This window comes from Callospermophilus lateralis, chromosome 2 (assembly GCF_048772815.1).
Source record: "Callospermophilus lateralis isolate mCalLat2 chromosome 2, mCalLat2.hap1, whole genome shotgun sequence".
Classification (NCBI taxonomy): domain Eukaryota; kingdom Metazoa; phylum Chordata; class Mammalia; order Rodentia; family Sciuridae; genus Callospermophilus; species Callospermophilus lateralis.
Window position 1 is genome coordinate 166,041,038 of NC_135306.1, and position 24,376 is coordinate 166,065,413.

Here is a 24,376-nt window from a genome sequence, read left to right on the forward strand (position 1 = left end):
GCATTGGTCTTCTGAATTATGGAATTTTTCCCATATATTTTAAATAGCCTTTGAATCTTTTTTGTTTGTTTGTTTTTTAAGAGAGAGAGAGAGAGAGAGAGAGAGAGAGAGAGAGAGATTTTTTAATATTTATTTTTTAGTTTTTTCGGCAGACACAACATCTTTGTATGTGGTGCTGAGGATCGAACCCGGGCCACATGCATGCCAGGCAAGCGCGCTACCGCTTGAGCCACATCCCCAGCCCCTAGTCTTTGAATCTTATCTGTCCAAAATAGTACAGGTATAGTTAGAATTCTATTGGGAATCTATTGATTAAAAAAGTTCATTTATTGCACTTCCAGAAAAGATTAATTTGGGAAAAATTTCTTTTGACACATTTTCAGAATTAAAATAATTCTTCATTTTCTCTGTTTCAAAAGAAAAAAAAGTAGTACAACTTAATTTGTCAACACCATAAAGATCATTTACAAAACATTTATGTTCTCTTTTGAGTACATACCTGTCTGGCTGATCCACTAGCCTGCCTTACTTTCTCTGCTACTCCTCCTAAAAGCTGTACAAGTTTTGTCTGCTTAGAAAGTTCTTCTCTGAGTCCTTTTCCTCCTACTGAGAGTAGAGCACCCAATACATGTTCATATCGGACACCAAACTGTGTATCATGTAGGGCATCCTTGAGAAGCCTAATACAGCAAAATATTTATGTCAGCCACTTTTGATAATTGAATGAACAAAACTAACTTAACGGGTTCATTTTTAGTATTCAGAAATTTATGGTAAGCTATATAAGCAAGTAAAAACTCTATTTATACAATCATCACATGCCAAATATTTTGCAATAGAGGGTTTTGTTATTTTGGGGTTTATTTCTAAACACAAAAACTTAGCTTCTTTAAAATAAATAAAATATCTAGTATTTATAGCAAATATTCTGAGCATACTATTTAGACTTACAAAGTATGTCATCTCTATAAATACTAACAATGGAAACAAAGTACTTCATAAAAGTTAAATCTTACCAATATAAACTGTGTGCTATCTGGATATTTCCCAATGCCCTGGACAGAAGAAAGCGCACTAATGAACTGTTCAAGTAAATTTCATATTTCAAAGCCTATTTATAAAAGAGAATAAGGATTACTAGTGGTTAAGTCCCTAGTAAATTGTTCAAATAAAATTATTAAAAGATAAATTCTATAAAGCAAGTATAAATTTAACTTGCAAAAATGAAACAGATGAATTAATACAGGACAAATTAATAAAATCAAGCACAGGAATAACCTCAACAAAATATGCATTAGCTATGTTTCACTAATAAAGGAAAAGCTCAAGTCTGCTTTATTTTGAAACTTTAAGAAGTCTGAGAATTAAAAATTCATCTACAGATATATAGTATTTAAGATAACAATAGTGAAAAAAAATTCACACTAAATCCTCATGCAATGAACCCCAACATTATAATAATACAAAAACTACTTTTAATTAAAACAGCAGGTAAACTCTAAGTTCCTTACTTTTTAAAACCAGGTGGGGTGTGAGGCATAAGGAGGGAGGTAACCTACTAAAAAACTTACTTGTACAAACTGTGGAAGAAGATCTGTTAACTCATCATCACTAATGGCCTCAATCCAGGTCACAGCCAGGGATCTTACTTCCTGATCAGCAAATCTAAAACATCAGAAAAATTCAGATTTGACAGAGGCTTCTTTCTAGTAAGGCTGTATTTCCCAAAAACAACTTCAATTTCAATTTATTCCTGACAAAGAATACACAAACAATTCTTTTTTCCTAAAGCAATGTGTTTCTTCTTCTTCTTCTTTTTTTTCATATCAAGGATTGAACTCAGGGGCGCTCAACCTCTGCCCAGCCCTATTTTGTATTTTACTTAGAGACAGGATCTCACTGAGTTGCTTAGTGCCTACTTTTGCTGAGGCTGACTTTGAACTCAATGATCTTCCTACCTCAACCTCCCAAGCAGCTTAGATTATAGGTATGTGCCACTGCGCCTGGCTGTTTCTTCCTTAAGAAGAAAAATATTAGTTTTTGGTATAGGGGATTGATCCTGGGGTGCTTTACCACTGAACTACAGCCCCTGACCTTTTTATTTTTAAATATTTTTTAGTTGTAGATGGACACAATTCTTTATTTTATTTATTTTTATTTGTTACTGAGGATGGAACCCAGAGCCTCACATGTACTAGGCAAGTGTTTTCCCACTGAGCTACAACCCTAGCCAGCCCACCTTTTTATTTTTTGAGACCAGATCTCACTAAGTTGTTGAGACTGCCATTGAACTTGTGATTCTCCTACCTTAGCATCCAAGTCTCTGGAATTATAGGCATGTGTCACCTTCTTGGTATTAGGAAGAAAATCTAACTGTGTTATTCAGATTCAATTTTGGAATTATTCTGAAACCTTAAATATATGAAAATAAATTTTGGCTCACATTAAAATACAACAAATTGTTAAAATATACAATCTAACCATTCTTTTATATATATGTGTGTGTGTATGGTAGATGGACACATTACCTTCTTTTGATTTTATTTATTTATTTTATGTGGTACTGAGGATCCAACCCAGTGCCTCACACATGCTAGGTAAGTGCTCCACCACTGAACTATAACTCCAGACCCACAATCTAACCCTTTTTTTTGGTTAGTTTTAAATGACATAAAATGCTTTTATGAAAATTTCAATGCAAAAGATTATGTTTCTATAAAGGTATATTTACTTTTTTATATCGTATTGAACTGTTTTTGTGTTAAAAAGGAAGAACTACTGCAATATAACTGACAGTAAAAGAAAATAAATATATTTTACTTACTTTGAATCAAGAAGCTCCAAAGCAGCCAGTGGGTACAATGGAGGCCACTGGTAAAGTAATGAGTATGTTCTGGCAAGATTAACCCATTTCCAGTTTGGAACACTTGCTAGTATTTTAGGAAGACAATTTGGGTGTTTGAGGCAATAATAACGTTTCTCCCACAAAAAGGCTTTATCTTCTTTAGAAAGTCTGTGTACATAACAGAATTAAATTACTTCTCAGTGATATGATAATGCCATAGATAATCTCAATGATAAACAATACAAAAATATTTACTCATTTGAGAAAGCTGCTTCTTGGTGAAATCATTAACACTAATTTGGAATAGAAAAAAATGCAAGAGATAACAAAAACCACTAATCTACTCTAATTTGAGAACAGAAAGAAATTATTCTGCCTTAATAAAAGAGCCTTAGTTATGAAAATGAGGGATAATTCAGTACAATAAAAATTTATTAAACCCAGGCACAGTGATGCATGCCTGTAAACTCAGTGGCTCAGGAGGCCATGATAGGAAGATCTTGAGTTCAAAGTCAGCCTCAGCAATGGCAAGGCACTAAGCAACTCAATGAGACACTGTCTCTTAAAAAAAAAGGGCTGGGGATGTGGCTCAAGCGGTAGCGTGCTCGCCTGACATGCGTGCGGCCCGGGTTCGATCCTCAGCACCACATACAAACAAAGATGTTGTGTCTGCTGAGAACTAAAAAATACTCTCTCTCTCTTTCTCCCTCTCCCACTCTCTCTTAAAAAAAAAAAAAAATTTATATATATATATATATATATATATATATATATATATGGCTGGGGATGTGGCTCAGTGGTTGAGTGTCCTGAGTTCTATCCACAGTACCACCACCCCTCCCTTGTTATCAAAAAAAAAAAAAAAAAAAAAAAAAAGCTACCATAATATTCTAGAAAATTAATACAGCTGAATTGAGAAATAGTCAAAATAAAAAGGACTCAGTTTAGAAATTCTATTTGCTTTAATGAGAAATATTTATGTGAATGAAATTATTTCACTGTTATACTACTAACTCATTTATATAACACATATAAATTGTATTCATTTTATGTGGAATACTGAAAAACTTCAAACACAGCAAAAGGAGCAGTGAAGTCTCTCCTACCAATCCCCCTTCCCAGAGGCAACCACTTAAGGTTATGTATGCTTCCAGAGACAATCTATTTATATAGAAACATACATATGTGTGTTTTGTGTTTTTATAGCATTAAAATATGTTTTTTTAAATTTTTTCTTTTTAGCTATACATGATACATATGGATATTTTTAGGTTTTCTTTTCCTTTATGTCAATGGCAACAAATTATATTCACTATTCTCTTCCTTTATGTCTTCATTTAAGATATCTTATGTATTAGTACATATAGTTATGACCTCATTATTAATATTTGTAATTCTCCACTGGATAATTTAACTGCTATTGACGGACTTTTTCAGTCTTTTCCATTTATCCAAATAAATATTAAAATGAACATTCTTATCTCTAATAAGCAAATACATAAGAATTTTCTCTTCAATTCATTACTAGAAGGGGCAATTCTGGGTCACAGAATATACCACATTGTACCTTTAATAGATTTTGTCAAACTGCTCTCCAAAAGGGTTGTGGCTTTTTATAGTTCTGCCAATAGAATAACTCCCACTTTTTTATATCCTTATCAATACTTTGTTTTGAGGTCTTTTAAGTTTTCACCACTCTGATGGGTATAAGAGTATGTTGTATTAATTTACTTTTCTTTAAGAGATTGAACATCTTTTCAAATATGTAAAACACTCTGTATTTATTTCCCCAATAATTGACTGTTCATATTCTCCCTCCTTTACTATAAAGGTCATTGATCTTTACCTTATTGACATAAACATGTTCTTCTTTTTTTTTTTTTTGAATATATAGATTTTATTAGCAGTAATTTCTGATTTTTTTTAATATGGCTAAAAATAGAATAAAACACTTATTGGAATGAAATAACCAGAAATTATTTCTTACAATTATGGATAATTTAAACACAAGACTTTCAAAGTGTGAGTGACTGTGAATGTACAAATAGATAATATGGCTAAGAGAAAATTATTTCTTGCATTTTCTCAAATCTCATGGTTTCTAGTATTCCTTAGCTTGTGACCACAAATACTTCTCTTCTGAGTTGATGGAGCACTGAAAACACAGGGAAGATGGTAGTAACACAGCAGGGAATTATACTCAAGTCCTACAGGGTCTGAGAACCATATTTTATAATATGGAAGACCCTCCAATAGACTGGCTCTTCCAAACATTGTTTGCAAAGATAGAGAAAAGTCAGTCCATTGCACAAAATGAGTGAAGTGGGTCTGTGCCTCTGTAGATGAAAATAAGTTGTAAAAGAGCCACAAAAATGAGTTCAGGACTGGGCATTACAGGACATAGCTGACAAAATCCTTGGTATAGATCTCGGTGGGGAACCTCCTATCTGCTACCACTGTTTACCCGGTGAGGAGTCCTTGCTTCCCCGATGCTGAAGTATAACACCAGAGAAGCACACTGAGGCAAGTGTAGAGTGGAAAGTAAAAGCTTTATTAAAGGACAGTAGAAAAGACTTCTCCCTGGAGGAAGAAGGGGACCCAAGAGGTGGAATCCCACATGTTCTTTTTTTTTTTTTTTTTTTTTAATATTTTTTAGTTGTAGTTGAACAAAATATCTTTATTTTATTTATTTATTTTATGTGGTGCTGAGTATTGAACCCAGGGCTTCACACATGCTAGGCAAGCGCTCTACTGCTGAGCCACCAACCAAGCCCCATAAACATGTTCTTACAGGAAATTATTTCATTGATATTTAATATATTTCCCAGTCTGTTTGCCTTTTGATCAAATAAAAAGTTTGACTTGTACATTATCTAAGTTTTATGTAGTCACACATTCATTCTTTTTTTGTGGGACTTGAATCCAGGGCTTTATCATGCCAGGCAAGTGCATTACCACTAAGCTACACCCTCAGCCCCCATATAGGCTTTTAATACAATTTAAAAAATAAGTTAAATAGAAAGTGTTCCAAAACAAGAGCACTGCTAAATCATGAACTAAATCAGGGCATTTAATACAAGCTCTTAACATGAGCTTTACATTGTAGGAGATATCCAGGCTATAAACAGAATAAATGAAGCATACCCAAGTGATGAGTCTCTGTGAAGAATATTGAGAAGTTTCCCTTTTATATCATTCTCCAGTGTTTCTAAGTTGTGTTGCTGTGTAATGCTTCTGTCAACTTGAGGAGTTGTATAAATTATATCAAATGTAGAACAAGGAAAATCAACCTTAAAAATTGAACAGAAGTTGATCAAATATAGAACATTAACGTGTCTTTAAGAAAATGGACTTTTTTTTCCCCTTAACAATCAGGGTGGATTTACACTGAGATTATTAGTGTTTCTCGGGGTTTTGTTGAAAGTGATTATCAATAGTTGGTAATTCTCAATAATACACATATATTTCTTGGAATAGATACAATGCATGTTTTACTATAGCCTCAGAAATTGAAAATGGTTTCATGACATTTAAATTGAAGATAGATTCTGAAATTAAAACGGTCAATTAGGCTTCTTTAATAACGCCCAAAGATATATATATATATATATATATATATATATATATATATATATTTTTTTTTTTTCAAGAAATTTAAATTTAAACCTCTCCACATATCAAGAAGTACCATTACCTGTAGCACTATTCTTTCCATGAGATATCCTTTTTTAGGGACTGTTCCAGGAATACAATTTGTAGATGATGAAGTCCAAAGATAGAGAAGTTTGGTTCCACATGTTAAAAACCTTCATGAATATAAAAAGAATAATTTTCATTTAAAAAACTGACACAACACATGATAATCAATCTGAAATGTTAGTATTCACTAACATTCACTAAATAAAAATATCATCTTTAAGAACATATCAGAAGGAGTCACTCCCACACTGTAATGAGACTTTAAGTAAATGTATTAGAGTATAGGGTGGGAACAAAGAGGGAGAATGAAAATATTTATCTCGAGAAGAACAGTAAATTCAGAATCACCTGTCTCCGAAACAACTTCTATAAATAGGAAGGGGTAAATGATAGTGTTTCAAGATTTTCTGTAAGGGAATACATCTTAGGGTGGTGGTTTGGACTACCACCTGGGGACTGCTTCATGGCTTTTACCATTAGAATATGCCAAGAAAATGAACAATTTCTTGTGTTAAAGCACCAATCATGTGAGATGAGAATTTGTATCTCTATCCTTGTCAGCAAACTTTTCCTGTAAAGAGCCAGTCAGGAGCTGGGGTTGTGGCTCAGTGGTAGAGCGCTCGACTAGCATATGCAAAGCCCTGGGTTCGATTCTCAGCACCACATATAAATAAATAAAATAAAGGTATTGTGTCCAACTACAACTAAAAAATAAATATTAAAAAAAAAAAAAAAGAGCCAGTCAGTAAATATTTTGGGCTTTGTGGGCCACTCATCTCTGTTGCAAAGACTCAACCTGGCAATTATAATGCAAAATAACTATACATTCTACATAAATGAATATATGTGCTAGGTTCTAACAAACTGTATTTATAAAAACAAACAATGGGCTTGAACACATGGACCCTTGGCCTAGACTACCAATTTATGTTCTTCTTAAATTAAAACACTTAGTCAAAGATATTGATTTATCTTTACATAGAAGAGATATTTGAAAAACATAAGATTAATAAAAGCAGGAAGTTATGAACTTTGTCAAATCTTCATTTTATTTAAACATAAAATATCCTTTTCAGAACTGAACTCCTGTCGTACTATTTTCTCTTGCCCACATTAATAACTTTTGAATGTTTGGTATATTTTAAGCTGTCATTTCTAAAAATTACCCATACACCCTACTAGATTATTTCAAAGCAAATCTTATTTATTTTACCAGGATTGAACTCAGGGGGGCACATGGACACTGCCACATCCCCAGCCAGCACTATTTTGTATTTTATTTAGAGACAGGGTCTTACTGAATTGCTTGAGCCCCTTTGATTTATGATGAGGCTGGCTTTGAACTCGCGAAGTCTCCTGCCTCAGCCTCCCAAGCCACTGGGATTAAAAAAAAACATGTACCACTGTGCCCAACTTCAACTTTAAGCCAAATCTTTTTTTTTTTTTTCTTGACTCCAAAATTTAATCATTAAAGAGTCCCCTTTGAGGTCATCATATTACAATTGGATTGCACTCCGTCAAAAGCAAATAGAACAGTTAAGTCTTAGGTCTTAGGGTTCAGAACCTGTGACAGCCTCCCACTGCCCAGCTCCCTTCCAGGGGCTTCACAGAGGGGCATGCACCCACTGACCACTCTTCCCACTGTGAATTTAAATGTCTCCAGGGCACCAGGTCTCAGAATTAGCATTTTCTACTTAACTGCTAAGCCAAATCTTAATCGCACTATTTGGTCTATAAATTTTGTTACATAAGTCTAAACAATCAAATTTCCCTTTGAAGTAATTATAATACCATTATTTCTCCTAAAATAATTAACAAATTACTTATGATCATAAAATATCTAGTCAGTTTTCAAATTTCCCTGAATTGTCTTTTTTTTGTTTGTTTGTTTTTTTATACCATTGGTTTGTTTGAAACAGGATCCAAACAAGGTCTAACAACATTTGCATTTGGCTAAATTTTTTTTTTTTTTGGTGGGGCTGGGGATTGAACCCAAGGGCCTTGTGCGTACAAGGCAAGCACTCTACCAATAGAGCTATATGCCCAGTGCCAGTTGAAATGTCTTTTTAAGCATCTTTTAATTCAGGTTCAGCATAATCCTGCCACCTAGTTTTGTAAATAAAATTTTATTAGACATAGTCATGCCCGTTTGTTAATGTATGGTCTATAGTGGCTATTGCACTTGTGACAGCTTATATGGCTTTCAAAGATGAAACTATTTGCATTTGGCACACTTTGTCCTTTCCTTTTTACCCCTGTCATTTATGTGCTGAAAATACAGGTCTTTTTTTCTATAACAATTTCTATTTCATGAATTTTGCTGATTATATTCCTTTGGTGTCTTTTAACATAACTTCCTGTATTTTCTGTTAAGTAGTAATTAGATCTAGTGGCTTGATGTGATTCAGGTTGAAGTCTTCAGCAAGAATACTCAGTATCTCATAGGTAGTATTGTACACTACTGCCTACTCCATCAAATAAAGAGGCACACATCATTGGGATTACCTCTTTCTATAACATTATGAGTTATTAGTTTGTTCAAGTGCTATCAATTTAAATCATCTACTATAAAATTTCAGAAAAGCTAAATGGCTTTAAGAAGGTATTGATGATCATTGCTAGATCAATGCTTCTCTATGGGGGGCCTATGTTCCCAGCAGACATGAGGCAATGTCTGGAAAAATATGTAGTTGTCAACTTGGGGGTACTACTAGAAGTCAGTGGATAGAAGCCAGGGATATCGCTAAACATCTACAATACACAGAAGTCTCCTATAACAAAGAATTATCTGTCCCAAAATGTCAATACTGCTGAGACAGAGAAACCTTGGTCTAAATCTATTATTTTAGTGGGGTTTGAAAACTTTTTTAAATATTTATTTAATTGTAGATGGATATAATATCTTTATTTTATTTCTTATATGGTGCTGAGGATCAAACCCAGGGCCTTGCTAGGTAAGCACTCTACCGCTGAGCCACAACCCCAGCCCCAAGGTTTGAAAACTTTTGATATTCAAATTTCTGCATCAATTAGCTAGAACTTTTCTACTAAAAACTTTATCACAGCTGCATGTGGTGGCACATGCCTATGTAATCCTAGAGGCTGGGGAGGCTAAGGCAGGAAGATCACAAGTTCAAATAAAGTTCAAAGCCAGTCTCAGGCAAAAGCAGGGAGCTAAGCAACTCAGTGAGACCTTGTCTCTAAATAAAATACAAAATAGTGCTGGGGATGTGGCTCAGTGGTCAAGTATCCCTGAGTTCAATGCCTAGTATCCTTCCCCCCAAAACCCCAAACTTTCACATCAATTATTTGGTGAGATACAACTCTAACAGGAAGGCAGGTTAAATGCTTAAATCTCCTTATATGCCATTTTCAGAGAGGCTGACTCAAAAGGTCTTTGAGACTTTTGGTTTCTGTGACAGTGACTCCATCAAGTTGTATGAAGGTTGTACCTTAACCAGAAATAATTTTAACAGGAACTGCTAGAACAGAGTTACTAATCACAGTATGCTACCTGAACTAGATCATTAATACTTAGCTTCTCTGTATATATTAATGTAAAATCATCTTCCCTCTTAATTTGAGTATGAAGTCCTAACATTACCAGAATGATGGCACTACTTGTCAGTATTGAGCTTAATGCCATCTATTCACCTTATGAGTGTTGGATGCTAACTATCACAGAAGTCAACTGCCTTTCACTTTATAATCTCTCAAATTATGAATGTTACATCATTCATATAAAAAAATTAGTAGACAACAAAAGTGACAGTGATGGTACTCAAAGGCTCTCGGTGCTTTCAAGAACAGAAATGTTTTCAAACTAGCTTATATAAAAATTAATGTTAATGATGAAATCATATTCAACTTTCTCACATAACTACTTTGACACAATTTATCAAAGACAATTGAGGACATAATTCCTCTCCTTTGTAGTGCCAACGATATCATATCAGTATGTTCTATTTCAGAGAAGTTATAGATTATATTTACAAAAGGGTTCTGAATACTCATTACTAATCCTAATCACTTCAACTGCTTTTCCCCAGCCTTTAATGGTTCAGAATTGAGTCAGGGGTCAAAATTTGTAGATAATAAATCTTATACTGCCTCTTCAAATATGAGGAAAATAATTAGAAGAAGCATGGTTCACATAAGTACATGGGAAAATATCAAGAAGAACATTTGTGAAGTCAGTGTTTTGAACATAATTTCAAAAATGATTAGTGGAAATTCAAACAGTGTTTCTCTCATTTAAGAAGAGGAAGAAAAGGGAAGCAGAACTAGATTAGCAGATATTTTTCATTTTTAATATTAAATTTTTGATTTAGTTTAAATAGATCTATTATTAAATAATTTTCCAAACTGTTCCAGTATTTCAAAAGATATACTGTTGAACAACAAAAAAGTGCTATGGTATTAAATAAGTTTGAGAATGTAAACAAAGGATAACATTTAAAAACATAGACCTTGGATCCAGACTGCCTGGCTCAAATCCCAATTCCACCATTTATTAAGTAAGCACCAAGGCACTTAGTCTCCTACTTTGGTTTCCCTCTCTAGAACAGGGGGTAATAACAATATCTCCTCCACAGAGTTGTTGTGGAGAATATAAGGATATTTGTACAGCACACAGATAATACCAACCCTAAGTGTTATAGAAGTATTTGTTATTAGACTAAACATATGGTTATAAAGCATAAATAGGCCTTTTTGACTATAGAACTTAGATACTTTAATATGCCCACATGCATTATGAAGCTGTACAACATTCCCACATACTATATGTAACATATCTCAAACTTACTCAGTTGTTTGTTTTTCCCTTTAGGATAACCTTACTATTCTAAGAACTATTCCTTTTGCACTTCATCTATTAATCCATTATGTCCCACTGTCCTACACATAGGACACAAAAAAAATTTAAATTTGACAATCTTATAGGTTTTTATAGGTGTCCTATATATTGGACAATGGAATAGACCACTGTGGATATTAAAAGATTCTTTAACCCTTAGGCATAGGGAGAAAGAAACCCATAATAGGTTTTTGCTTACATGTGAGATATTTGGAAATTAAAGACAAGAGGGACCCTTCAAAGTAGAGACTGATGAGTCGGCAAACAGAATTAATATAGGGCATAATGTGTGCCTTTTGAGTGTCTGAAACTGGAGGAGGGCAGGAAAGGGATGAAAAGCAGAATTCTTTTAATAGTATCAAGGGAACTGATAAAATCATGGTATTACCTCAATAATATAATACTTTACATAAAGACAGAGAGTCATTGACTGCTGCTCCTCTCCTAGAATAATGAATGGCAAACAATCCTCTGCATATCCAGACAGACAGTTCAGACTACAGCAGAACTGGTTTCCCTTGATCTGTGTCTTTGACCTGATCTTCTTTTATCACATTGAAAAAAAACTGAGAGAGCTCCTTAGTTCATGTTTGTCATTGTTCCTCATCCTGTCCTCCAACCAATACTGATGTGTACATGTATCCATAGTAACTTACCATCAAAATTCAGAAATACTTACCGCTTAAAGTCAAAAAGAGGTAAAGAAACTCTGCCCAAAGCCTCTGGCCCCTTTCTCTGCTTATTAGAATCAGGGGAACTTCCACTGCTCTGATTTAAAATTCCAAAAAGAGTAAGATGAAGAACTGATTCTAATGGCAATTGTGATATCTGGATGGGAAAAATGATTCTATGGGGGAAAATGTATTAATAGAAAGAACAGATTAGATTGAATTTGAAGTTTAACCTTTTAATGGATTGACAATTTTAGGTATTTCATTTGACTTATCAAATAATCTTTAATCCTGAGTAACCTGTATCTTAGTATCAAGTTTGGTTAACTTGTACTGTTAAAAGTCTTCAACAAATTTCATTAACAGTATAAATTTCAAAATATAACATTTTTTTTTCTTCATAAATGTGTTAGCAATTATACTTAAGATTTGCAGGGTCAATTTCCTGGCAAAATAATAGTAGTCATTTTTATTTATTTCCTTTAAGACAAACCAGATTAATGTTTATGAGTATTTGTTTTGGGATGTAAATATGAACAATATATAAGAAACATCCATACATATATGTATATATATGTTTACCAATGCATTTTTCCTTCAGAGTCTGAAAGAACAGATGAGGTCAATAGGGGTCAACTCTGAGATCAGGTGTTATAAATAGGATAACATTACTTTTGACCCTATTTGCATTTCTGTATTATTTGTCTGCTTTCACAGATATATATTATTTTTGTAATTTAAAAAATAGCGAAAGAAGGCTGAGAATGTAGTTCAGTGGTAGAGAGCTTGCCAAAGCCCTGGGTTCAAATTCCAGTACCATAGAATGAATAAATGAATGAATAAATAAATAAATTAGTTAACATTACCAAGTATCATCATGCACACAAATTTTAGGTTACTCTTTTGATTATCTCTTAATAATAGTGCTAGATTTTTATGAAGTATTACAAAAAAAATACTAAAGTAAGTAATGCTACAATACAACAACTCTCTAGAGTTATATATAAATTAATATCTTTAACAATGAAGTCTAGGAAGAACAAATGGCATATTACTGCAATTTAATAAAATGTAGTTAAATGAGTATTTCAGATTTTTTTATGAAAATTTCAGTTTGTTCTATAGAATCAGGTCTAGGAGAGACCTTAAGACATTAGTAAGAATTTAATGAATTTCAGTATAAATGGTAAAACTGAAATTAGGATGTATAAATTGAAAAAAGTACAGAACAGGGTACAGTAAAAGAATTAAAAGGCCAAAAATTTCACTTACAGTTCATCCCATTTAATAAGATAGAAGAAATTCTTATAAGTGCCAACCTTCTTAGATTGAATAGGTTTAAAAAGATCCTTTCCATTGTGTGACAAGGAACATATCAAGTAGTATTTTTCATAACTGAGAAAAGAAATTTAATTTGATTTCTAACTTAGTAACATGAATTAGCTAAGTAATACAAACATATTAGCAGTTCTTTTCCCAAAGTGACTAATATCTGAAATTAACTGGTCACCATTCATTTAATTTTTAAAAATCTATCCGAATTTAATCATTGCAAATTTTATGAACACACAGAAGTGGAATGGCCAAAGGAGTACAGAGGAGAACATACATTCCTAGGTGACAGTCTCAAAGTACTATAAATGATACTGGCTGAAGAACTTAAGTGTTGTGTTCATAACTAAATAACTAATGCTACTAGCTTTAGATTTTAGTTAGATGACAATGCATAATTGTACTTATTCATTTCCAGGCAAAATCTAGAGAGAGCATAAATATTACATCTTCCCTAGGTGCCATTTGCTTTTTGCTAAACTTCTAAAATAGGATCAGCTAAGCACATAATAGTACAGGGGCTGGCTTGATTGAGCCAATTTTTTTACTGTATAGGGAGGCATCTACCCATGGGACAGATACTGTTACAGTCTCTCATTAGATAGGAATGACAGCCCCAAACTACCACAAGGACAAAACTGGTTAGAAACAGTAGGGCAATTCTGTATGGCAAGAGTCTTGGACTCAACTGTATTCTACATATATTCTAATTTATTGCTAGGTTTACAATTTAACTACTCTATTCATATGTACAATCTATGCACATAAGAATATGAATCTCTTATGAATATATTTCAAATTTCATTTCATTGGTCCATACAATACCCCTCGCTAACAAACTAATGAATTACTTTTAACTTCATTTTATTTTTCCTTTTTTAAAAAAATGTCTTTTTGTAGTCATAGATGAAAAGCATGCCTTTGTCTTGTTTTTATAATTTTTATTTGGTGCTAAGAATTGAACCCAGTGCCTCACAGATCCTAGGCAAGCGCTCTGCCACTGAGCCTACAGCCCCAGTCCATATCTCCCCTCTTTTTAAAAAATATTTATTTTTTAGTTATAGGTGGACACGATATCTTTATTTTTATGTGGTGTTGAGGATTGAACCCGGTGCCTCACGCATGGTAGGCGAGCACTCTACCTCTGAGCCACAACCCGAGCTTTCTTCTACTGGGTATTTGTTCATATTTTGTCTCTGAATTTATGAGTGTGTATAAGTGTGCATGTATATGTATGAACCCGTGTATGTAACAATGTGTATGGAGCAGTAAACTAATATCTTTAGAAGACAGTAATAGCCATAAACGCAAGTTGGAGGAAAGGAGTACTGAGAATTCTGCCCATACCTAGTACTCAGTAAATATTTATTGAAAGAATTAAAATAATAGCTTTCAAGTTATATCATTATTATTGTTGGTGGTGGTAGTGGTGGTATTTTAACCTAAAATTCAATTTAGCAAAATTTATGTTTGATATCTCTGCATTGAACTTCAACATTAAGTTACTGTGAAAACTATTTCACTAAAAATATTCATTTCTAACTTTTCAGTTTATATTAGTCATTTACAAATAAATTAAAATTGGCAAACATTTGCTGACTTAAATGCATTGACAAAAGAAAAAAGCTGAAAAAGGAAAACCCATATTAAAAATTCAATAGAAGAAACATGCTCTTGTAGATTTCAAAGATTATCAATCAGTAGTAGATTGTAAGATACTAAACAGTGGGAGAAAAAAAAAAATCGCAAAATTTAGTCCCATTAAACTGTTTCAAATGACCCTAGTTTTTTTTTTTTTTTTTTTTTTAAGGAAAAACAGCAATTTTATTAACTAACTAACTAAATGGTATTTGCTCTAGTAAATTTCAATATATATTTTCCTGTCCTTTCTGTATGTAGAAGGAGTACTATTTTTTACTGGAATAGCATCAAACATCTCTGCAATTTTTATGAAAATCACAAAGGTATAGTAATCGCTGTAATATCCATTTAAACACCAAAATAATGGATGTGACTAACATTTTACAGAATAGCTTTTAGGTAAAGCTGTGCATATGTTCTCTTAAATAGTTACTTACTTTGATACCCAGTTACTTGAAATTCCATGTGCAGCAAATATAGTAAACTGGAGCTGTTCTGTTGTGGTCCATGCCTCCTTTATGCTCCTGCTATTGTGAATACTGTCTGCAGTACTCCTACCAGAACTTGCGTGGAGTCTGAGAAGATCATAAATTGCTGCAGTTAATTGGTCCATGCTTACTTGAACAGGATTTTCAGGATACAGTGAACCTAGATTTAAAGAAAATGTTAATATTATTCTCTAGAAAAGCAATAATTATTGCTAAAATGTAAAGAATCTAAAAACATACCCCTCATTGAGCTCTTGCTAGTATCTCCTCCTCCAGATAGTGAAGTCACCTACATACACACACATCAGTTAGTCAGAAATTGCCCACGATGTAATATAAAATGTTTACCTGTATCTTTGATACATTTAATTAAATGTTATATCAGCTGGGCTTGGTGGCGCATGCCTAATGTGCTTAGCAACTTAGTGAGACACTATATCAAAATAAAAACCAAAATAGGGCTAGGGATGTGGTTTAGTGGTCGAGTGCTCCTTAGTTCAATCCCTGTGTCCCCCCCAAAAAAATAATAAATAAATAAATAAATGTCAAAGAAACCTTTTCTAGGGGAAACTTCCCAAAGTGTTTGTAAAATTAATAAAATAATGAAAACTGAATGCAAGAAAGGAAAACCCCAACCAAATAAAGAGGTGATATTAATATCAAGAAAATCAGAGAAACTCAAAATTAATTAATTTGAAACCCAGAAGTGAAATATATTAAAATAGCATTCTATTTTCATTAGTTTCTCTATAAGAGCATGATAAGAAAAAAAATCTAGATTTCTATTTATTATCACTTGGTGAAAACAAAACAAAACAAAAACCTCTTTTCCTTTTTTCCCCTATCCCCCAAGACTGGGGATTAACCCCAACTGCATTCTACCACTGACCTTCATCTTAGTCCTTTTTTTTTCTTTTTTTTTAAAGTCATAGGTGGACACAAAACCTTTCTTTTATTTTTATGTGGTGCTGAGGATCAAACCCAGTGCTTCATGCATGATAGGAGAACATTCTACCACTGAGCCACAATTAGTCCTTTTTTTTAAATTTTGAGACAGGGGCTCATTAAATTGTCCAGGCTGACCTCAAACTTATAATCCTCCTGCCTTAGTCTCCTGAGTCACTGAGATTACAGGCATGTGCCATAGCACCCAGGTTAAAAAAAACATGGTTGCTGATAACTTCCCAAGTAATTTCGTATGTATTTTCTTAAGTTCTAAAAAGTAGCAAAAAAGAAGCCCCCTCCCTGGCAAAAAAGCCCAAATCTCTATATACTATATGGATAGGATCTGTGTGAGAATGAGTGGACTAAAAACTTACCTTATAGAGATTGAGGAGCACAACAGTGACATAACTTTCCCTTCCTTTATAGTGGCTTGTAACACCCACCCTTCCTCTCATCTTTTCAATCTAAGATATAAACATATCTATGAACAGACTTCACTAAATCAGCATGGAAATACTGTGAAGAAAAGCTCTTACTAAAGGCTGACATGACATAAGGAAAGGGCTCATAACCTACACAATCTCAAGCAAACCCTCTAGATCCTCTAAAGATTCAGGACCTATCTTTAAATCCCTAACCAATTCATTTATGCCAAAGGTCTTTTTCTACACATACAGGGTTTATAGTTTGGCATCCACCTAGTCAATGTCAGTTCCCACAAAGCTCTTCTAAGGCAGTCCATACTCTTTACCAACCAATTCCCCATCTAACCAAAGAAGTGACCAACTTAAAAGAAAAAAAAGCCAAAGTTAAAAATATAATATTTTGCCCATTAGAAGACAAAAGCATTCCAATTTAAGTGACACTTAAAGACATAAAAATACTCACATCAGCACTTTTACTCCTTGGAAGGTTAACTGCTCTCTTTAGCTTCTTTACTGATTCCGTTATGGCAGGAGTCTCTACACCATCTAAAGCACTGCATATTTTTCTAACAGCTTTAATTACTTGATCTACGGCTCGGTGCTGGTTCTATAAAAGTTAAAATAAACAGAACTATGTAAAACTTAAAGGACGAATTTCAGAGATGAAGTCAGAAACTAGATATTTCAGATGTGCCTAAAAACAGCTATCCTCTACTGTTTGTGACAAAAAGGAAATTAGATGGCTTTTCAATTATATGGTTTATTGTGAAGGAGACTAAAACTAAAACAAGGCTGGCTTAATTTTTCACTTTGACAAAATTATTTGTATGTAAATGTTATTAATTTCATATTAGAATCAGAATTAAAGGCAATAAGTTAGAAAAATTCCGAGTTATATTTTGGTGGGAGGTACTGAGGATTGAACCAAGAGGGACTTTACCACAGAGCCACATCACCAGCTCTTTTTTTTTTTTTTTAAATATTGAGATGGGATCTTAATAGGTTGCTTAGGGCCTGGCTAAGTTACTGAGGCTGGCCTTAAATTTGCAATCCTTCTACCTCAGCTTCACCACCATGTCCAGCTGGATTTCTTTTACTTCTCACTCTCACATGGGCATAATTTGCACATTGAAAACAACACTCCTTTCCTTCCTGCAAAAATCTGGTATCAAAAATTAAGTTTTTGAGCATGCTGCATGTGTGTAATCCCAGCAGCTGGAGAGGCTGAGACAGGAGGACTGCAAGTTCAAGGCCAGGCTCAGCAACTTAATGAGACCTTAAGCAGCTTAGTGAGATCCTGTCCCAAAATTAAAAAAAAAAAAAAAAAAACAGGGTTAGGGGATATAGCTCAGTGGTAAAGTGCTCCTGAGTTAAATTCTCATTGCCAAAACAAAACAAAACAAATCCCAACAAAAAAACCACCACCACCAAACAAACAAAAAGTAAGTTCCTAAGAAGTCAATCACATATTAATAACACCGGGAAATAGCTGGTAGAAGTGAGTCAACTTTCTATGTACAGTCAAAGACTTTCAAAGGTTTTTCAAGATTTAAAAAAAACTTTCTTGAAGACAATTCTTCTGTACCATTCCATTACACTTGATTTCACCATAAAAGTTTGTCAGAAAAGCCATAGAAACGTATAAAAACAAATTCTTACAGACGTATAGATGAACAGGAAGAATAACTTCTAATTGTTCTCTAGTATAATAGGATAATTATGGTTGACAACAATTAATTGTATATTTCAAAATAGGTGGTAGAGAGGATTCTGAATGTTCCCAACACAAAGAAATGATAAATGTTTAAGGTGATGAATATCCCAATTGCCCTACTCATTACATATTTTACACATGCACTGAAATGTCATACTGTAACCCATAAATATTTATAATTATTATGTTGATTATAAATTGTAAAACTTATTAAAAAAATTTTTTAAGAGTTGGGGAGAATATAATCCAATGGTAGTGTGCTTGCCTGGCACAGATGACAACAACCCTAGCCAAAAAAAAAAAAAACAAGTGAAAACAATGCATATATAAAAAATTAATTCATAAAACATTCATGCCAAATACTGTTAAAAAGGCTGAAACTCACTATTATACCATCCCTTAAAAACCTTAAAAATTTAAATTTTCTTTTTTTGAATCTTAGCTACCATAAACCAACATAAATGTTCCCTTTGCCTTTAAGCTTGAATAAAACTACCTTGTTTTCTTAAACATCCCATCACTCTGCAGTTCTCAGGACCTGTTTTTTAGCTCTCCCCCTTGCTTACTTGACTTATATTTCTACTTCCTTTCACTTCACCTATATACAAAAATCATTCCAGTTTAAAGGCTCATACCATTCATTCTCCAACACTATTCTCCATCATTTATCAATGTATTGGTCTATTTCCAACTCCACCCTTCTTTTGTTGTACTTTGTGATACTGGAATTAGACTCATATAAACATTTCTTTGCAGGCCAGTATATTGCTAGGTTTTGCAAACAAAAGGCACTGAATAGATACTACAAGTCAAAAGTAGCAGGGAGATACTTCCCATCTGGGTTCTAGTCCCATTTTTTCTTCTTTTTTTAATTCAGTGAGGACGCCCAGAGGTCCTCAAAGACAGTATCAGACCATGTTCTCCCTATCTGACAGTTCTGGCTAAAGTTCTTTAGCTGCCGCAGTCTGGCTGGGCACAAAATCAGGAGCCGCTCAAGCACGAACAAACTTTATTTCCAAAACTTCCGCGCACGCCTTGCACTCGGCCTTCTCCGGGGCCACACACACCAATCGGAAATCCCTCCTCCCGAATTCCCTCCTACCACACTTCCCCAACCAATGGGAACTCTCCAAGGCGGAAGGCAGGGGTCTAATATCCAATTGAATGCACATCTTAACATAATCATTATCATCTCAGTGGCTTGCTGGTGTCACCTTTCAACCAAAAATACCATGCATCATTCCTACTCTGCTATGGCTCTTAGCATTTAGCAAGTTTCTTTGCCATGTGCAGCCTATATGTTCCTGTAATAGTCATGTGCTTTTCCAAGGGGCTGAATTTCAGTCTGGAGTAAGGGAGAAAGGCCTCCTCATGTTAAGTCCTTAGAGTTAATTCACTGTCTATTTTTCCTCAACATAGAGTTGATAGCTGTCTTTTTGTGCTTGCTACCTCTGGACCCCTTAGAGCAGGGTTGGCAAAATTTTTCTTTAAAAGGCTGCCAATAATTAAATATTTTAGATTTTGTGAGCCATATATTCAAATATAAGTTAAGGTTTGAAGACAGACATAAGCAATATCTAAGTATAAGACTGTGGCTGTGGTCAATAGAACTTTTTCTTCTTTTTTGAGGGTGGTGGGATGGAACCCAGGTCAGGCCACATACATGCTAGGCAAGCATTTTACCACTGACTAACATTTCCAGATCTTTTTATATTTTTTCACTTTGAGACATGGTTTGCTAAATTGCATCTGGTCTCAAATCTCTCTCTCTCTTTTTTTTTTTTTTTTGTGGTACTGGGGATTGAACCCAAAGCTAGGCAAGCACACTTACCATTGAGCTACATTCCCAGGCCTCTTATATTTTTATTATAAGACAGAGTCTTATTTAGTTGCCCAGGCTAGTCTAGTCTCAAATTTGCTATCCTTCTATCTCAGATGCCCATGTAGCTGAAATTACAGGCTCTGGCCACTGTGTCTGGTAGAATAAAATTTTAAAAACGGGTATCAGGGGCCTGGAGTTGTGGCTCAGTGGCATGTGTGAAGCACTGGGTTCAATTCTTAGCACCACATATAAATAAATAAAATAAAGGTCCATCTACAACTAAAAAAATATTAAAGAAACAAAACAGGCATCAAGTGAGACTTGGTGCATGAGACGAGACATAGTATGCCAATTCCTGCCTTAGAGTCCTCTTTTACTAAAAAGGGTAAAACCATTTTTACTTATGATTCTTTAAACTTTTTGTTCAAATAATGTACAGTCTCTGTCTCCTGGATGGCCCATGACTGCTAAACCTTACTAATGATATATAGTTATTTTCCCCACAACATGTCATATTTTTCTCTGGGTTTTTTTTTTTTTTTTTTTTTTGGTGTGTGCTGGGGATGAAACCCAGGGCCTTGTGAATGCAAGGCAAGCACTCTACCAACTGAACTATATGCCCTTTCTCTGGATATTTAATCTGACTTTCTATTCTATGTCCTGTAATAAAATCTTCAGTTATATAAATTTTCCATGTAGAAGAATGACATTTTCAACAAAAAAAACTGTACCTTATTAGAATCTTATCTACAATATCATATTGTTATCATGACCTCCTTTGGTCCCAGTCTTCAATCCCTCATTCTGATCAAACTATTTGTTGAACACAGATATTTCTTTTCTCTGTTTCTTCTACCAGGAAGCTGAACACTTTTTAAGAAAACCTCACAATCACACAATTCAACAGTTGCCAATTTCAGCAGGAACTTCCATGCCACTTAATAATCATTTTATCTATCCTTAATAAATTTTCTTTCTCATTCTCCTTAGACAATTACTAACCATTATTCCTTGCCTCAAAAGCCCTGCTGCCATCATAATCTCACTTTAGCAGAATGAATTAACATCTTATCTTTAAGAAACTAAAAAGCCAGGAGCAATGAAAACTTTTAGTACATGGAAATTTTGGAGAGTGATAAAAATGTTCTAAAATTGGATTGTGGGGGCTGGAGTTGTGGCTCAGCGGTAGAGAGCTCACCTAGCACTTGCGAGGCCCAGGTTCATCCTCAGCACCACATAAAAATAAATAAATAAAGATATTGAGTCCAACTACAACTAAAAATTAAATATTTTAAAAAATAAATAAAATTGGATTATGGTGGAACATGTAGCATTTATTTTTAAAAAATCACTGACTTTTGTGCATACAAGGGATGTTTTACATAAATTACACCTCGATTATAATAAAAGTATAAAAAATAAAGGGGGTGGTAAATATGATAGAGAGTTGCTATTTTAAATAAGTATGCCAGTGAAGAGCTTTCCGGTAATTTTTGAGTACTTCAATTAATAAAACAGTGAGCCATGCGAATATCTAGGGGAAGAATGGAAAAACAAAAACAAAGTTCCCCCATGGTGAGCATATCTGACAGAAAATCAACCAGAAATAAAGAAAGAAGATAGTAGTAAGGAGCCAAATCAGAGGCAGTAGGTCAGATAAAACAGGACTTTGAATTTTACTAAGATAATAAATAAAATTTTGAGCAAAAGAATGGCATAAAATAATAACTATCTTTAAAGGTTATTCATTTTATTAATTTTTACAAAAAAAATCTTTTGGCTTTGATTTTCCCTTATTTTACATTTGCTTTATGCTCTTATTTACATTTTTTAAATAAGCTTTTGTTTTGGAATAATTTTAGATACAGAGAGTTACAAAAATAGCACAGAGTGTTCCCATATAAACTAGGTTAATAAGTAACAACTTTCATAACCATGCTGTATTTGTTGAAATTAAAACTTAAATACTGGTACATTACTATTGAATACATTCCAGATTTTACTCAGATTTATTAGATTTCCCACCAGTAACCTTTTTTCTTCCAAAATATAATCCAAGATACTGCATTACATTTAATGTCTTACTTTTAAAAGATCATTTTGGTTGCCCGTGAAAAGCAGATTGTAGAAGGACAAAGATACAAGTTAGAGACAAATTAAGAAATGAATGCAATCGACTGCACCTTTGGTAGTGATAAAAAGTGTTCACATTCTGAACTTGCTTTCAAGGTAAAACTGATAGGAAGTAGACTGAATGTGGGATGTCAAAGATCTTTTTCTTAAGAAGTCAAGGAAGATTTCAGTTTTGGCCATTGCAAATGAATAGTGTTGCTTATTAAAGAGAAATAATGCCCTGGGTAGGCAGTTAAGTATATGGAATATCTCTGTACCTTCCTCAATTTTGCTCTGAAGCTAAAACTGCTCTTTAAAATATAAAGTCTTGCCAAGCACAGGGGTGCACGCCTGTAATTCTAGTCACTTGGAAGACTAAGGCAGTAGGAGTCCAAGTTTGAGACCAGACTGGGCAACTCAGTCAGACCCTATCTCAAAAATAAATAGATAGATAGACAGACAGACAGACAGATAGACAGATAGATAGATAGAGGTGAGAATGTAGCTTAGTGGTAGAACACCCCTGGGTACTATCCCTAGTACTAGGGGAGGCAGGTGGGAAAACCCATGAAAGGAAAGACTTATGGATGAACAGATATAAAGGGTAAAGTAAAAAATTCAGTTTTGTGTATTTGAGATGTTAATTAGACATTCATATAAAGATGCTAAGTAATAGATATTTAAAAGTTCAAGGCTGGAGACAACAATTTAAGAGCTGTTGTCAGGATAGGGATATAGCAAAATCCCCAAGGATATGAATAATAGGAGAGGTCCTAGAACTGAGCCCTGGGACATTCTACTTTTAGGGTCAGGAATATAAGGATATCATAAGGAAGAAACTACAAGTCAGAGTGAGACAGAGCAACCAATAGGAGTGGGTGAGTCAAGAAGATACTATCCCAGAGGCTAAGTGTTTCAAGATGAAAGAAATGATCAACTGTTTCAAAAATTACAGAAAGATAGGAGGAATAAGTTCTGATGTTCTAACGTTGTAAGATGATAGTTAACAATAATGTATTGTATATTTCAAAATAGTCACAAGTGAGGATTTTGAATGATCTCATCACAAAAAAATGATATTTGAGCAAGACATGCTAATTACCCTGATTTGATATACAAAATGTATACATGTATCAAAACATTTTTAAAATAAGCTTTTACTATACCCTATAAGCATGTCAAATTATTTACAAGTAAAAATAAGACAAAAACATTTTTTAAAAGTGCACACCTGGTGCTGGGATTGTGGCTCAGCAGTAGAGCACTCACCTTGCTTGTGCGAGGCCCTGGGTTCGATCCTCAGCACCACATAAAAATACGTAAATAAAATAAAGGTACAAAAAAATTCATATGTTTTTTTAAAAAAGTGCACATGCACACAAACACAACTACAGAAACATTGATAAAAATAAAGAATACGAACTTACTACTAGATTCAGGATCATGTAAGTCCTTGATGACCTTAATAGTTGTGGTTTTAGGGAAGAGCTAACAATGAAAGTGGGTTAAGAAGAGAATGGGAAAAGAGGAAATGGAAGCAGCAAAAACCAAATAACTTTCAGGAGTTTTGGTGCACAGAGAATAAAAAGTGGTGTGGTTAACACTAGATTATGTGGATTTTTTTGTCTTAAAATGGTTTAACTCTTCCCTCCCCACCTACAATGACTTTCTTGGGCATTTCATTAGTCTACAGCTGCAAAATTCCATTTATATTCTGATGATTCCCAAGTTTATTATCTCCAGCCTGAATCCTGCTGTACTGAAATCGAGATTCATATCAACTGCCTATTCAACCTGTTTGGATAAATAATAACCATCTAAACC

At 33.9% G+C, this 24,376-nt stretch overlaps 1 protein-coding gene across 6 annotated transcripts in view; it reads right to left on the reverse strand.

Annotated features, from left to right (window-relative positions):
- Pik3c2a (phosphatidylinositol-4-phosphate 3-kinase catalytic subunit type 2 alpha) overlaps positions 1-24,376 on the reverse strand; it is a 113,940-nt gene that overhangs the window by 33,678 nt on the left and 55,886 nt on the right. For 3 of the 6 annotated variants that reach the window (XM_076846951.2, XM_076846952.2, XM_076846956.1), the window contains 11 exons: positions 17,368-17,511; positions 15,775-15,823; positions 15,484-15,694; positions 13,346-13,468; positions 12,082-12,249; positions 6,540-6,651; positions 5,990-6,135; positions 2,825-3,013; positions 1,572-1,665; positions 1,017-1,111; positions 500-680 (listed from right to left, as the gene is read on the reverse strand). In XM_076846951.2, the coding sequence (XP_076703066.1) occupies positions 500-680; positions 1,017-1,111; positions 1,572-1,665; positions 2,825-3,013; positions 5,990-6,135; positions 6,540-6,651; positions 12,082-12,249; positions 13,346-13,468; positions 15,484-15,694; positions 15,775-15,823; positions 17,368-17,511 (1,512 nt within the window). The remainder of the gene's footprint in view (positions 1-499; positions 681-1,016; positions 1,112-1,571; positions 1,666-2,824; positions 3,014-5,989; positions 6,136-6,539; positions 6,652-12,081; positions 12,250-13,345; positions 13,469-15,483; positions 15,695-15,774; positions 15,824-17,367; positions 17,512-24,376) is intronic. The other 3 variants (XM_076846953.2, XM_076846954.2, XM_076846955.2) reach the window with 3 other exon arrangements.